General features: G+C 46.7%; 2 protein-coding genes across 5 annotated transcripts in view; both read right to left on the bottom strand.

Moving 5' to 3' along the window:
* pde10a (phosphodiesterase 10A) overlaps positions 1-13929 on the bottom strand; it is a 53931-nt gene that overhangs the window by 7070 nt on the left and 32932 nt on the right. For 2 of the 4 annotated variants that reach the window (XM_076018836.1, XM_076018838.1), the window contains exons 3-13: positions 6470-6498; positions 5174-5297; positions 3922-3971; positions 3677-3817; positions 3428-3583; positions 2595-2645; positions 2006-2064; positions 1756-1807; positions 1235-1377; positions 803-895; positions 448-634 (exon numbers count right to left, since the gene is read on the bottom strand). In XM_076018836.1, the coding sequence (XP_075874951.1) occupies positions 448-634; positions 803-895; positions 1235-1377; positions 1756-1807; positions 2006-2064; positions 2595-2645; positions 3428-3583; positions 3677-3817; positions 3922-3971; positions 5174-5297; positions 6470-6498 (1085 nt within the window). The remainder of the gene's footprint in view (positions 1-447; positions 635-802; positions 896-1234; positions 1378-1755; positions 1808-2005; positions 2065-2594; positions 2646-3427; positions 3584-3676; positions 3818-3921; positions 3972-5173; positions 5298-6469; positions 6499-13929) is intronic. The other 2 variants (XM_076018837.1, XM_076018839.1) reach the window with 1 other exon arrangement.
* Positions 11016-12176, bottom strand: LOC142883722 (uncharacterized). Its single transcript, XM_076018835.1, has one exon. It carries the CDS (start codon positions 11986-11988, stop codon positions 11020-11022), a length of 969 nt encoding a protein of 322 aa, XP_075874950.1. The 5' UTR covers positions 11989-12176; the 3' UTR covers positions 11016-11019.

Below are 13929 nucleotides of genomic sequence, written 5' to 3'. Positions count from 1 at the left end.
CCACCATCGAGAACGCTTTCGCCGTGTGGAAGAACGAACTTCACAATCAGGTTCGGGAGCGTCGCACATTTTTAAACATGAGCCCCTCGGCGCCCGGCTCGAGCGGCGGCAGCCTGGTAACGGCTGCAACGAGCCTCCCGGCTCCAAGTGTGAATTTAGGACGAGGATGAGGCCACTACGTCAAAGGTGCTGCTATCTGAGGCTGAGCCAATCAGGACGGAGCATTCAAGGCCGTGGCGTGTTATGTAATCTTCACGTCAGCTACCTACACTGCAAAAGATAAAGAGCAGCAGGCTCGCGGCAGACAGACAAGGAGGGAGAGCAGAGTGTGAGCGTGAGTGTGAGCGAGGGTGTGTAAGTGTGTGCGTGCGCGAGTGTGCGTTTGGTGACGGTTTATGGAGAGTTAGGCGATAAGAACGGTGGTTGGGCACATTCCACTTTACTCACATTTGCACAGTGTAAGGCCAGAGCACAAAAGACAGCAAACATCTTAAAGTTGTTCTCATCTGTTTTAGTGAAGGCACTTCCGCTTAGCTTGTTCACCATCTGCACCACGCCTATAACAGTCCCCCTGCTCACGATGGGCATGCACAGGATGTTCCGCGTGGTGTAGCCAGTTTTAAGGTCCACCTCTCTGCGGGGGGAACACACACAATTCATTCAGCGTTAAGGAGAGGAAACGTGACAATCTCCAAGGGCTTTCTTTGCCAAGATGACAACCTCAGCTCATATGAAATGAACTGCGACTGTCCTGCAACACTGCTGTTCCATACTGGGAGCTTAAGACGGAAAGGTTGGTTACCGGTTGAACCGTGGGTCTGCATAGGCATCTGGGATATTTAAGACTTCCCCTGTCCGAGCCACTTGTCCAGCTATTCCTTTGTCTATAGAAAACCTGCAGGGAGAGAAGCAAGTTTTTTTTTTTACAATTAAAAAACAACCTCACAGCAACAGTGTGGAAAATTACGAAACGGTGGATAACAGCAACAATAACGTGCAAGTCAACCATCATAAGAGGAAAAATAATCATAATAATGCGTTTGGAGTAATTTCATAAAAAACATTTAAACAACAATGAATCTTAAATGTAACACACAGTTCACACATACTTGAACATAAAGCTGAAACATTCAAACTTTTTTTACTTTTGCTCGACAATAGGTAACGCCGCACATTGCCGCGACACAGTGCTTCATCTGGGTTGCCAGAGGGAAGGAGGAAACAGCTCGCGCACCTAATTTCTTTGGTTTTCCTAAAGACGGGTTTGCCTTCCTTCTCCTCCCCGATGTCGAACAGGTCCGAGTACAGTTCTTTGTTGTTGTGATCGACCTGGAAGAGTGCGCACCTGTCCGCATTCACCAGGTTTTTTGCATATATCTGCAACACAACATCAAGGGGAGAGGCTCTTCAGCAACACTGAGGAGGTGAGTGGATGAAAAGAAGGTGCAAAATATGCGCGCAGCAGCGGCGGCAACGTAATTCATATTCTTGAGGAGGCTGTTAGAAATAATAATATCAATCAATAAATCAATCCACTAGATTATAATATAGTAAATAATAAAGAGAAACCTAAATGTGCTATTGTATTAAAGTATACTGAACCAAAATGGTCTGTTTTTACACATTTCATTTAAAATTTCAATGTTAAGTATTTGTATATTTGCATATATAATTTTTCTTAACACACAGGCAGTATATCCTCAAGTACACAAGCACACATACAATTGGAAAGAAACGTGCAGGAATGACACTCACCATAATATGTTCAAGTAGAGAATCTATTGCCACAATGTTATCAAAGTATGTTCTGCGTGAAAGGAAAGGCAGCGTTAGAGGGCGCCGGGCAAAACCTGACCCTCCCTGGATGGACGCTAGCGAGGCTCGAGAGCTTTCATTGTTAACGAGGAGGTTTAGTGCTGCGAGGGGGTGCGACGCCGCCGCCGTTAAAAAAGTGTGTGCAATTTGGCTTCATCTGCATCGGCGTCGGGCCTCGGCGGGTTCTTACTTTGAGACGTCCAGTAGGAAGTCGTTGAGCTCGGTCTGCTTGGCCAGGCCTCTGCACACCTGCAAAGACCAGGAGAAAAAAACAAAACAGGTCACGCCCACCTCCCTCACATGACCTGTGTCACAACCGTGAAGGCGCTGGCGAACATGCAACTGTAACTATATGAGGTGCCTGGCATCAGTTCCATTAGTGATTAGAGTGTTTTCGCGGCGAACTTTGTGCTGTGTCTACGGTGGCCGGCGCTGCAGTGGGACGCTGCTTCTCTGAGGTGTTGTGCTATCCGTATAAAAACAGCGCCGCGGCGTAATGACGTCTTCGGGGAGCTGTTTGTTAAGTCTACGGTTTAGTTGATTGGACTGGGCCCAGTGACAACCCAGTTCCTGTACACAGTGGATTTGTCCACTGAAAAAACACTGCCGCCGAACCAGAACAAACAAAGTCACCCTGGTTCATAATAACTGGGAGGTTCACCTTGTTCCAGGTCTTTAGTGAGCTGGAATACAGGCTACAGTGTCTTATTTTCTCTCTCTCTCTCTCTCTCTCTCTCTCTCTCTCTCTCTCTCTCTCCCTTTCTCTCTCTTTCTCTCACCTGTACTTGATGGATGGCAACGGATGCCCACGCTAAATTCGCTGTTGCAACCTGGAAAAGAAAAAGAAATTGCAATCAGCACCGGGTTATTACAACATTTCAATTTAGACCAAGTGTTTTACACCTGCAACATGTTTAAACCACCTGTCAGAGCCCTATACATGAAACGCACTGTCAGTCGGGCTACCCTAAATAAAAGGCTTCCTCAAAGATTTTACACACTGGACCATTAAAAAAAATTCAAACTGCACTCAGATAGTTTTAGACAAAGCTTCACGCATTCAGGACAAACAATCAGGTGTTTTGACTGCCTTGGGTGTTTTTTAGGGGAGGGGGTGGTTGCTTTCTGCCTGCGCCCACAAGTGAAATTACTCTGACTGGTTCCTCAGCTCCGAGACTGGCTAGAAATGCTCCAGATTGGACGCGATCAGCTCATTCTGTTGCCAGGAACACAAATTCATGGCAAGCGTGGCAGTATGTTCACTAGCGCGGCCAGCTGATGTTCCCTCCCTGCTGTTAAGCTGGAATCCTTCGGGGGCCGAGGAGCCAAATGACGCAGGTTTGATTAAAGAAAGAAAAAAAAAGAAAATCAAATCGAACTTTTGTGCGTTTTTTTTTTTTTTTTTTTTTAAGCAACCTGTGTTTGGCAACCTGGGTCCCTGGACGTAAACAACAACATCATCGAGAGTTGTTCTCACGGAACTAAATCTGACAAATCTAATAGAGCTCCGAATTCCAGGCTCGCTGTCATTCGGTGCGCTTGTTTTTTTTGTTTTTTTTTGTGTGTGTGTTTTTTCCCCCCGCCCGCCGCTGCCGCCCGGGGTCACACTGACCTCCTGGTGGCTGAGGTTGAAGGGCTCCTTGCCCCAGTGCCGCTGCAGCTCCATGACGGCGATGAGGTCCCCGATGGCAGTGAGGATGGGGAGGCACAGGACAGAGTGAACATGGATCCCTGAGTCCTGCCCTGTGCCGTCAGGGAAGCGCTCATCCTGCAAGGCCACAAGCAAAGACGGGGGGGGGGGGGGGGTCACGTGACAGCATATTCATACGTCCATCAGCCCCGTTGGAGAAGACGGCCGTACCCCTGCAATGTCCTCCACCAGTAGCGTCTTGCGAGTCTTTGCAACGTGGGCGGCGACGGTCGTCCCGAACGTGATGGGGCCGAAGGGAATGAGGCTCGGAGGGCCGTCCTTAGCCCCGGTTGGTGTGAACAAACATAAACTCTATTTGGACACGGGACGAGAGAGGGAGACGGAGAAAGAAGAGGTCAGACAGACGTAACGAAGCGACGCTTCGCACTCGTTCGCCAAACGTGCTCTGCACTTACATTGTTGCATTCTCCCAAGAAGTAAAGTGCAAATCCATCCGCTTTTGTTGCTGCGGGCGGAGAAGACAAGTCGGTCAGTGAGTCGGGCAACAAGGATTTTTCACAGCGTCTCGTATCGTCCAGGAATCACACCGTGACAGTGAGACTTGCAGTCAAGCTCAAATCTGAAGACAATCTGTTAACAATGGCCCACATAGCAAGGAGGACACTGTGACCGAGGAGGGCTTTGACTGCCTTCCAGTTCATCCCATTCCCAGTCTGCCATCCCAGTCCCATTTCACTCTCATATATGGGTCATGTTAGCATACAATGGTACACAGGGAGGCTGGCGAAGCTGTTCAGGAAGTAAATGAGCAGAGACGGCTCGTAAATATGTCACCTGAAAGGATGTTTGGTATATTTTGAAATGGGACTTTCTATTGTGTCAACTGTGAAATTGCTTAGTTACCTTTAAATAAGCTTTTTATATAATTTCTTTTTCTTTACAAGAAGGAGCCAGCGCATTAGATGCATGATGCATTAAGCTTATCTTGTTTCTGTGAACAAACCACAATGAGAGTTGAAAGGTTCTAATGGAATTCTACGACTGATTCCGATTCAATAATTGATCATTAAAATGTCTGAGAGGCCCACTGTGTACCATTTAATTGCATCTAATGGCCAGAAAGCATATGGCAAACAATGTTAACACGAAACATTGCTTTATGACGTATTATCTTTCTTTTTCAAGCTGCAAGTTCAGTGTCAAAACCCTGAGCTCAGTCTGGGCACAATATGGAGCCGCCACTTATTGTAAATATGAATGCCTAAAACACAATGGTTGTTTTTAAATTTTTTCTAATGTAACTTTAAGTGACAATATCTATCGAGAAACATTTTATGTTCCGTTTTAGGCAATGTTGAAATGATACACATTGATAGCTGATTATAGACAGTACAATAGTCAGCTATAGAATCATTTGTTGCACATTCTTCAATAGGAAACTATTGTTTATTTATTTTATCATTACCATGTATTACTATACTAATATTATCATTACTATTATTGTTGACTATGACGGAAGTTTTATGTTCTAATGTTTCTAACTGCAGTAGCCAATCACAACCGCTCCAGTTAAAGATGTATCTATTCACAACAAAAAGGTTAAACTTCCATTCATTCTTCTTCACATTCAAGAGCGCTGGGTGCGAGCGTGCCGTGCGCTGCCACTCGCAGGACGGAGGGAGTAGCGCTCTGCGCTGCAGCGTTTACCTGTTTTGATGATGTTACAAAGCTCGTAGAGCAGTAGCTTGTTGTCTCCTCCAGTGTCCAGACGCTGCTCCATGTAGCTGTTCAGTTCGTACACCACTCCCTGCATATTTGTGTCCTGGTACTGCTGGACACAAGACACAGCACACAAGTTGCGACTCAACAGCTTTCAAAGCGGCCGCGCTGAGTTTCAAGGAAAAAAAATCAATTCAGCGCGGAGGGCGCGAGGTGCCAGCGGCTCAGGGCGGCGGCCCGTCTGAAGCGCGGCCTGAAGCTCCCTTCCACTGATGCATCCTAGCCCAGGGTTTCCCCCCAGGAGTCCTGAGGGAGCGCCGCCAGAGCCCCGCAGCTATGATTAGAGCGCTGGTGAGCTCCGCCGCTCGGCTCAAAGGGCTGCTTATGTAAGAGGCAGACCTCCGGACTTTTACGGGGCCACTGAGCTGTCTATTTTCTGCGCGTGCAGAGAGGGCGAGGACAGGACGGTGGGGAGAGTGGCGCTCTCTCTCTCTCTCTCTCTCTCTCAAAAAAAAAAGCCAAAAAATGGTCCCCCCCGTGGGACGCCCTCCGTCCTCCCACATCCTGTTTGCAGACGTATAGATGACGCACTGGGAGGCCGAGTGGTCCTTGTTTTGTTTTCCCTCCCAGCGTGCATGTGTGAATTGTGTTCGGAGCGTCCTCGGGGGCGTGACCACAGACACCTGACCTCTTACGGGCCCCCCCGATAACACGGAAGATGAGTGAAGTGTGAACACGCTGTGCGCATCGGGGGCCCGCCAGGGGATTGGGTCTTTCCCAAGATGTCCTTGACCAACGGTCCCATGAGAAGCTAGCGTAACATGGCGGGGACCCTTCGGTGCACAGCTTCACACAGCTTTGTGCGCCGGAGGTTGCGTAAAGCAAATATTTTCCACAACCGATGTTTTTTTAGTAAGAATAATGGGAAAAAACAATAAGAGGCCGTCTGTTATTCCGACGGATCGCGATTCACACTCAGGTCCCACTTGGTAGCAAACTACCGAGGAATGAACTTGATGGTAAGTTCAATACAATACTTTGGCAAAAGTTTTTTTTTCTTCAATGAAACCCAACAATTGCAATGGCTTTGATGAATGAAGTCAAAAGAGGAACTGATGAGGAAAAGAACTGCAGGTGGCAGTGAGAAGGAGAACCTTCATGAACCTGCTTTCCCTCAATTGGTTCTTAGGTAATACTCATTCCTGTGCAATAAAAGCTCATTGAATATCCGTCTCACATCTCGGCATGAACATACAGTCCCCCAAACCACAAGTAATAACTCACCCTGCTGACATCCTTTGTCGTCGTGTCATCTGTAAAGATAAGGAAACAAAGCAGCACATTACATCTGGATGTACATTTCACCAGGTTGCTGTTTCCCAGTGTTGAGTGACAGCTTTCCCACGCCCCCTGTCCAAAGATGATGTTACTAGAAGTAAAGCGAAGTTAAGAAGTGATTCACTTTTTTTATTGGGCATTTTGTTCACTTTTCCTCAAAGCTGTTTTGGCTGGGATGCACTGGGTTATTTGCAGTTACGTGTTCACATGACGCGCCAGATGTCATCTCGCAGAGCAAACAAGGGCTCGTTTCACATGTTCATCTGGGGTGAGGGCCACAGACCTCAACACACTGGGACACACTGGAACGCCTCTATGAAAACTGAACGCGACTGTTTTATTTGCATTGAGAGGAGGAGGAGAGCAGGCCTCAGTTCATTTCAAGTTCACACGGAGGAACCGCATCACTGTGGCGTCTGTACATCGGTGAGTGGAAATCTAAAGGTTGCTGATTGGTCGCGTCACACGACAGCGTGTTTTAAAAACATAATTTGGAGGTTTAAATTATTTGTACACACGCACGCAACATGAGCTTAGTAAAATTAAAGATAAAGAATTGTATCCATCTTTGATGCAGGAAGCATCAAAGCATGTCGCTCTTAAAGAGAAAAACAATTCTGAAAATGTAGAATCTGACCCAGCAATTTCACGGCCTGGGGTCGGCATCTTACTATTGTCTTTGGATGCAAGGCACTCAAGTGTGTGATAATGATGGCAGCCAATCAAAACACATTCACATAGGCGCACGCACACAACACACACACACACACACACACACACACACACACACACTCCCCAGCTGGGTCTGGGAGTTCTACTTTGGATTAAAATAAAACCATTGAGAGCGAGCGGGCGAGTGGCTCTTCATGGCGTCAGCAGCACATGAGAACAGTGACTCCTCAGATCTCTCGGAGCGCCTTTCATGTGATCGGGGTCGGAATCATGCAGGGAGAGGATTTTTAGCAGCGGCTACTGGAAAGCTGACTTGAAGCCTCCTCCTCCTCCTCCTCCTCTTTAGAAACGACCCCTTTTAGAACATGTGAGAAGAGAAATGGCAGCCAGACACGCTGTTTGTTGTCTTAAACATTCCTCCAGTGCGCTGCGATTTTCCTATCTTAGCCATGAGAGCTATTTTAGAGTGAACCCCTGGCCGCCCGTGACGTCAATCAGACGGCGAAGAGCTGAGCAGGACTTTGAAAATATCAAAAGGAAAATATACACGGGTCCCCTTTATCAAAAGGCCCGGTGCGGCCGCAGAATATTCCGACACGGGTTGCTATTGAATTTTACAAACACGCAGTGGATGTAAAGTACACTGCCCAATTTTCACACAAGCGCTGCGAGACGCTGGTGGAGCACCTTGTTTCATAAACGGCAGGACGCAACCTACTTTTGCTCTGAGGACGAGTCAGAGATGAGAGGAAATTTCTACTGGCTTAAAACGTTTCAAAGTGACCTTTATAAATAGAATATTACAAATTTGTACGTCATTCTGGCTAGAAATGCGTCATCATTTACTCAACACAACACAGGCTGTGCAACATAATGCTAAGGGTGGGATGAGCTTCATTATATAGGGGAGTTTGAATACAATTCAAAAGCATACCGGCCATAATAATTAGCAACCTTTTGTACTAATTGATGATCATGTGTTTTGGTTGTAACAGTTTATTGTGGTGGTCCAATGTGTTACAGCGATTAAACCCAAGAGATGCCAAGAATTTGAAAACTGATACTAACCAACATATATCAAGATTGATCAGGTCATCTGCTATCATGTGCTACATACAACGGGATTGGGCAAATCATTATGAAGTGTGTGTGTGTGTGGGGGGGGGGGCAAGTATATTAAAGTAAGTAGCCCAACTGTCCGATTGTTTCAGTCTTTAAAGAAATGTGGGCTTCTGCATGATGCAGCTTTCCCAAGAGAACCACTCAAGACTGGCTTGAGTACTGTGCAGAAAAAGCTAAGAAAATATTTTTGTATGCTGTGACAAAGCTGCTGAGACACCGAGGGTCTTCCTGTGCACGCTTTGAAGACCACACGGCGTCACTTGGTGCCAAAAAAGCTGCACTGTCTGCATAAACATTGCCTGTGTAAAGAAAGGTTCATGTTCTGTTTCATCAGGTTGCAGTCTGGGGATTAACACTTAGGATACAGCAAGCCCTGAGGGAGCCACTGGGGTTGCATGTATACAGGTGTGTGTGTGTGTACATTTTATCACTGCACAACACAGTCGGCCGTCGTCCGCACAGGCGCAGAGACCCGTAACCTGCAGGATGTCCCATATTTTTAGGGAAACGTCGCTTTGCTTTCAGTAAACACACGGAGGAGAAGAGCGAAAATATATACAGGCAGACGACTGCGAAGGCAACGCTAAACACAACTCCGACACACCAGCAGAGACTAAACAGACCTCTTGTAATAACTCCATTCAAACTTTTCGTGAACCCGGACGTGCCCAGTGAAAACACTTGCCAAGGTTTTTTTTGTTTTTGTTTTTGGGGGCGGGGAGGAGGCTGCACCTCTTATAAGCTGCTTTTTCGTGAGTAACAGCTCTTTTCATTCGGGTAAAAGTCAGCATTAGCAAAGCAGTCCATCGAGGTTCTGCTTACGATCCGACGTAAAGTGTGAGGCACAATGTCAAGAACTCAGCAAGCCAGTGGGATGACTGTGATTGATAGGTTTTATCTCTCTCACTATACTAACGAGTTTATAACAAGAAAAAAAGAAATGTAGATGGTGAAGAGCAGGGATCTACATTGCGTCCTGCAGGTCAAAGTCCTGCCTGGTCCGCACCCACCGCAACTTCAGTGGGACAAAAGCCTTTGCGCGCCGCCAACCCTTCTGTGCACGTATTGATTCTTCAAAGTGGTGCGAAAGCTTTTACGTCAGTGTGAGAAATCCGTTGAGCAGCTCACACACACACACAAACAAAGCGTTCTCAATTAGCTATTGTGGATTTCTGAATGGTTTCAAGCAGTTTTTCATCAAGGAGTGGAGGCACAACTGGGCTCGCGTGACTTTTGAAATAATCTTTTTCGTGTTAGTAAATCACCTGTAGGTGATGTGCACATTTTGCTAATCTACAAAAAAAAACCTTCAGTAAATATAGTAGTTAGTTAGTCACTATCAGATGGAGCACTGTTGTAAATTTGAGTTGAGCTCTCAGGTGCAAAGGGAAAATATTCCATCTGAAAATATCCTATATATAATAACCCTTAACTGCATTAATAGTTACACAGATGCGTTTCTATTAGTAAATGTAATATCCTATAATATATAATCTGTTATAACATTGATCTAAAAAGTTCAGCACCTCCATCTGACTTTTGACAAGCAGTTAGTTACTTACAACGTATCACTGATTTAATTTTTAATTGAACTTATTACTAAGAGATGCTATGAAGTGTTTTGATAAATAACTGAAATGTTCCCACCACCATAATAAAGACTCTGCTTTTTGGCCATGCTATCCCAGTGCCTGAGGGCATTGCAAAAAAAAATCAATTATTGTCAACATTGATTTGTGACTCTTTGTGGTACTGATTTAAAGATACTGTTGCTTGACAGCATATCTTTTAGAAGAGGTTTTAATGTCAAGAATGTGAAATATTAGTACTGAAACGTCAACGTCCAATAGTAAAACGACAAAAAATGAGTCTCTTAACCTTGAGACGAGGACGCACGAACACAATAACGTGACTGAAATGTTACAGTCGGTACGCCGTCATGTTCCCTGCCTTCAGAACGCGGACATAGTCATTATTTGATAAGTCACTTTGTTGGCTGTTGACTTTTTGTGTATCAAAAGGGAACTCTAAATTATCCGAACGCACGGAACCAAAGGTCCAGCACCTTTACGAACCAGAACGCAGGTGAAGTGGTGATAGGAAACGGATGAATAGTTTGTTCTGGGCAGCCTGAGAATGTCCTGTAGGGGGTTGAGCGTCGACCGAGAAAAACAACTGAGGCGTGGCTTCCATTAGCGCTCCGGGGGTTTGAGTGACAGGCCTCATGATTAACAGGGTCCCCACTCATTTTCACTGACAAAATTTCAAAACTTTTTTCCATGACCCCGCAAGAACTTATCACAACTTAGAAAAACTGAATTTCCATATATTGTGAGACGTGAACGTTTTGGCCAATTTTTAAGAATTACCTTATGGTACAAAAATGGCTTAAAATATTCCAAATACTGACACAGTATTTGTGTTGGTCTTCAGTTTATTAAAAGACATTTTGACATAGAGTCGTTGCATGCATTGTTGGAGACACAAGACGCGGGCGTGTGTGTTAGGGTTGAACAACAAGCAAATTTTGCTAGTTCGTAGGGGCACAGTCAAATTTCATGTTTCCTCCCCGCCCCCCCCCAAAACTTTCAGTGACTTTACAAAATTCCAAAACCCCTTGAAAATGGCATTAGCAAATTGCCTGACTTTTCCAGGTTTTCCCTGGCCGTGGGGAACCCTGGAATAAAGATTTTTTTTTTTTTCTACACGGGCATATTGCCGTCGCAGTGGAAAAACGCGATAACAAGTGAGGGCAACCTGGAGGTGGCCAAGGCGAAACCCCCCGTGGTGGCGAAAGTGACGATGAAGATCAACTCGCAGTAGTAGCACCAGTCAAAGGGCAGCAACCTGCCAGAGCAAACCAGCAACATCACGGCAAAGACTGCCAGCAGGACCAGCGCCATGGCGTGCATGCTGGTGAAGAACAGGCCCCAATAAAACCTGAGCAGGGCCCCTTTGACTCGGTTGGGGGGCTTGCCGACGTCCACCGCCACCGTGGTGTGGACTGCTCCCTGCTCCACGTCGGTCACGTGGCCCCGCTCATCCTTGGTGGCGGGAGCCATGAGGTGCGATCGGGCCGCGGCGGCCGGGGGCGGGCACTTCAGGAGCAGGCGGCCCTTGCGGCGCTTGAAGCGGACGGAAAGCGCCCTCTGCCTGTCCGGAGGGAGCTGGCGGAGGACGTCCTGGTTGTCCTGGAGGCCGGGCAGGTCCTGGCCCCGCGGGAGCGGCGTGGGCTTGCGACAAACGGGGCAGGACAGCACCTCCAGCTTGGGGGAGGTGACGTTGATGCGGGCGAGGCACTCCAGGCAGAAGGTGTGCCGGCACGACAGCAGCTTCGGGGTCTTGAAGGCGTTGTCGTACGCGCAAAGGCAGATGGCGCACGCGGCGTCTTCCTGATCGAGCAGATCGGGTTGGATCTTCTCCAAGTTGGTCTCTGGCTCCTCGGCGCCCGGTCTCTCGGTCTCCTCGCTCCTCCCCTGCGGCCTCTTCTCGTCACAGCATTCAGCATCGCTACTCCTCGATCTCCTCGCGTGTGCAGGGCTCTCCTTCTTCTCGTGGTCCTCTTGACTGCCACTTTCCCCTGGTCTGGGTTTGGGTTTGACATTCGGGGTGTGTCCGGCCTCTTGGTTCTGGCTTCCTTCAGGCCATTTTCCCTCCGTGCGCTCACTCATGTCTCTCTCAAGAGATAATGTTGGTGGAGAAGCGTTGCCGGGAATCCAAATTACAGTTTCTAAATTGGAGCTGCTGACAATTTAGATGTTTAACCGTTCGTGTTCTTTGCAGTTCTGGAAGTGAGGAGGTTCGGGTTTGACTTTTAAACCAGAGTTTCTTTTGACACATTAAAGGCATTCTATTCTATTCCATTCTAAGTACGTTCGCTTTGAACTTGAACACCCTGACGGTGTTTTTGGGGAAAAAAAACGTATCTTAAAGTGCGAGAAACGGAAAACAAATGTCTGTTGGATCAGGACATGGCATTTTGACAAGGATGACAATGAAAATGAGACAAAAGGAAAGAAAAGAAAAGATGGAACAGATGAAAAATACACAAAGGTCAACACACGAGACTGTCTAGATTAATAATTAACTAACAAACTCTGAGTTTTCTGGAACTCAGCATCTCTTGGTTTGGACTCAACGATGTGACAAAGCTAGCACAACAAAGTAACTGCAGTCTATATCGTGCAGTTTACAGTCCTGGCGACGCCTTTATTGCACTTTTTTGGGGGGATACGACTATGGCAGGATGAAATCTCAGCAACAGTGTAGCAGCAGTGTAGCAATTCTGATGTCAAAAGGTCCTGGATACGATAGAATTGGACACTTTCACCCCTGGCTGAAGATTAGATCATGTAAAATGAAGCTGCAACAGTTTTCATGCTTTCCATTGCGCAGCATTTGACCAAAACAACTAAATCTTGACACATTTACATGCCGGAGGGGTGTAGATGTGTCTCAGCAAACATGAAGTTGTCCAGATTTCGGACAATTTTGTAAAAATGCCTCAATTTTGAATTGATCAAAATAGCCATTGGACACAAAGTGGATGAGTTCCTGTTTGGTTGGACTGTCACACTGCAGGCCTTTATTTTAGTCTCTCTTGTAAAGAGCCATAATGGGAAGGTGGTTGGCCAAGCTTTGTGATGTTAGCGTCAACTTTGCCACAGTGCAAAACTTCCTATTTGTCCTTTCTGTGTTTAACTTCACTGCTAAAGTCACTCAAGGATAGCGTGAAGCATTCAGCTCAGTTCCCTGCTCTTTTCTCTCATGTGGAAATGTCCAGCTGCCATAAAAGTGCTGCACTAGCGCCGTTTGCTATTGTTTACAAGCCTGCATCAAGCTCTCCTTCCTGTTTTTGTCACAACAAAACCCTGATGTAGCACCTTCCCCACCGAGGATGCTGTGCTCTAACCAGCTAAAAGCCAGATGTGAGCTTTTCAAGATGGATTTCTGAGATTCGAGACAAAATATTTAAACAGTCCAGTGCGAGGTTGCATCGTGACACAAAGACATAACTGGTCATAGAAACATCAAGAAGAAAAGTGAAACCCTGTAGCGACGGCAGGTCACTTTTTTTTTTTTTTTAAATTTAGCTGCTACATGTTCGAACACAGTAACAAAGTGTGCAACTGTGCGAGGCACATCGTCGCTGCTCGCACGCACAGTGCGGCCTGTGTGCACATAGGAACCGATTGATGTTGGCCGATGGTGCCCATCACATGATAAGTGGGAACAGGACTGGCTGCGGGGACCGCTTCCGGGAAGCGGCGGTTATCTCAGTGACATTCACATGATGACAGGTCTGCTACCCTGGTACTCACAATAACAAAAAAAAAGAAGATCAATGTGATCTCTGTAACGAAAAAAAAAAAGAAAAAAAGTAAAAAAATGGCCGCCAGGCATGCCGAACAACTTTGATCAGACGGAAACCTCATGCAGCGCTTTATCAGTGGGGGAAGGTAGAAAGCAAAAATCTCAGGTCGGACCGAAGCTGCTGCCGCCGCCGCCTCCCTGTTCGGCCTTCATAATAAACCAGGAGTTAGACGGTGCCCGGCGTACGGGTTGATTGAGGCACAGAGCTGCACGGAGGCTTCGGAGCGGTGCCCAAGTGT

This window comes from Nelusetta ayraudi, unplaced genomic scaffold, assembly GCF_046127955.1.
Source record: "Nelusetta ayraudi isolate G7.1 ecotype Tasmania unplaced genomic scaffold, CSIRO-AGI_Nayr_v1 ptg000008l, whole genome shotgun sequence".
NCBI lineage: Eukaryota > Metazoa > Chordata > Actinopteri > Tetraodontiformes > Monacanthidae > Nelusetta > Nelusetta ayraudi.
Note: the sequence above shows the minus strand (reverse complement) of the source record. Positions and strands in the feature narration are given on the sequence as shown.

Coding starts and splice junctions, on each gene's coding strand:
- LOC142883722 (XM_076018835.1), bottom strand. CDS start 11,988: ATGAGTGAGCGCACGGAGGGAAAATGGCCTGAAGGAAGCCAGAACCAA.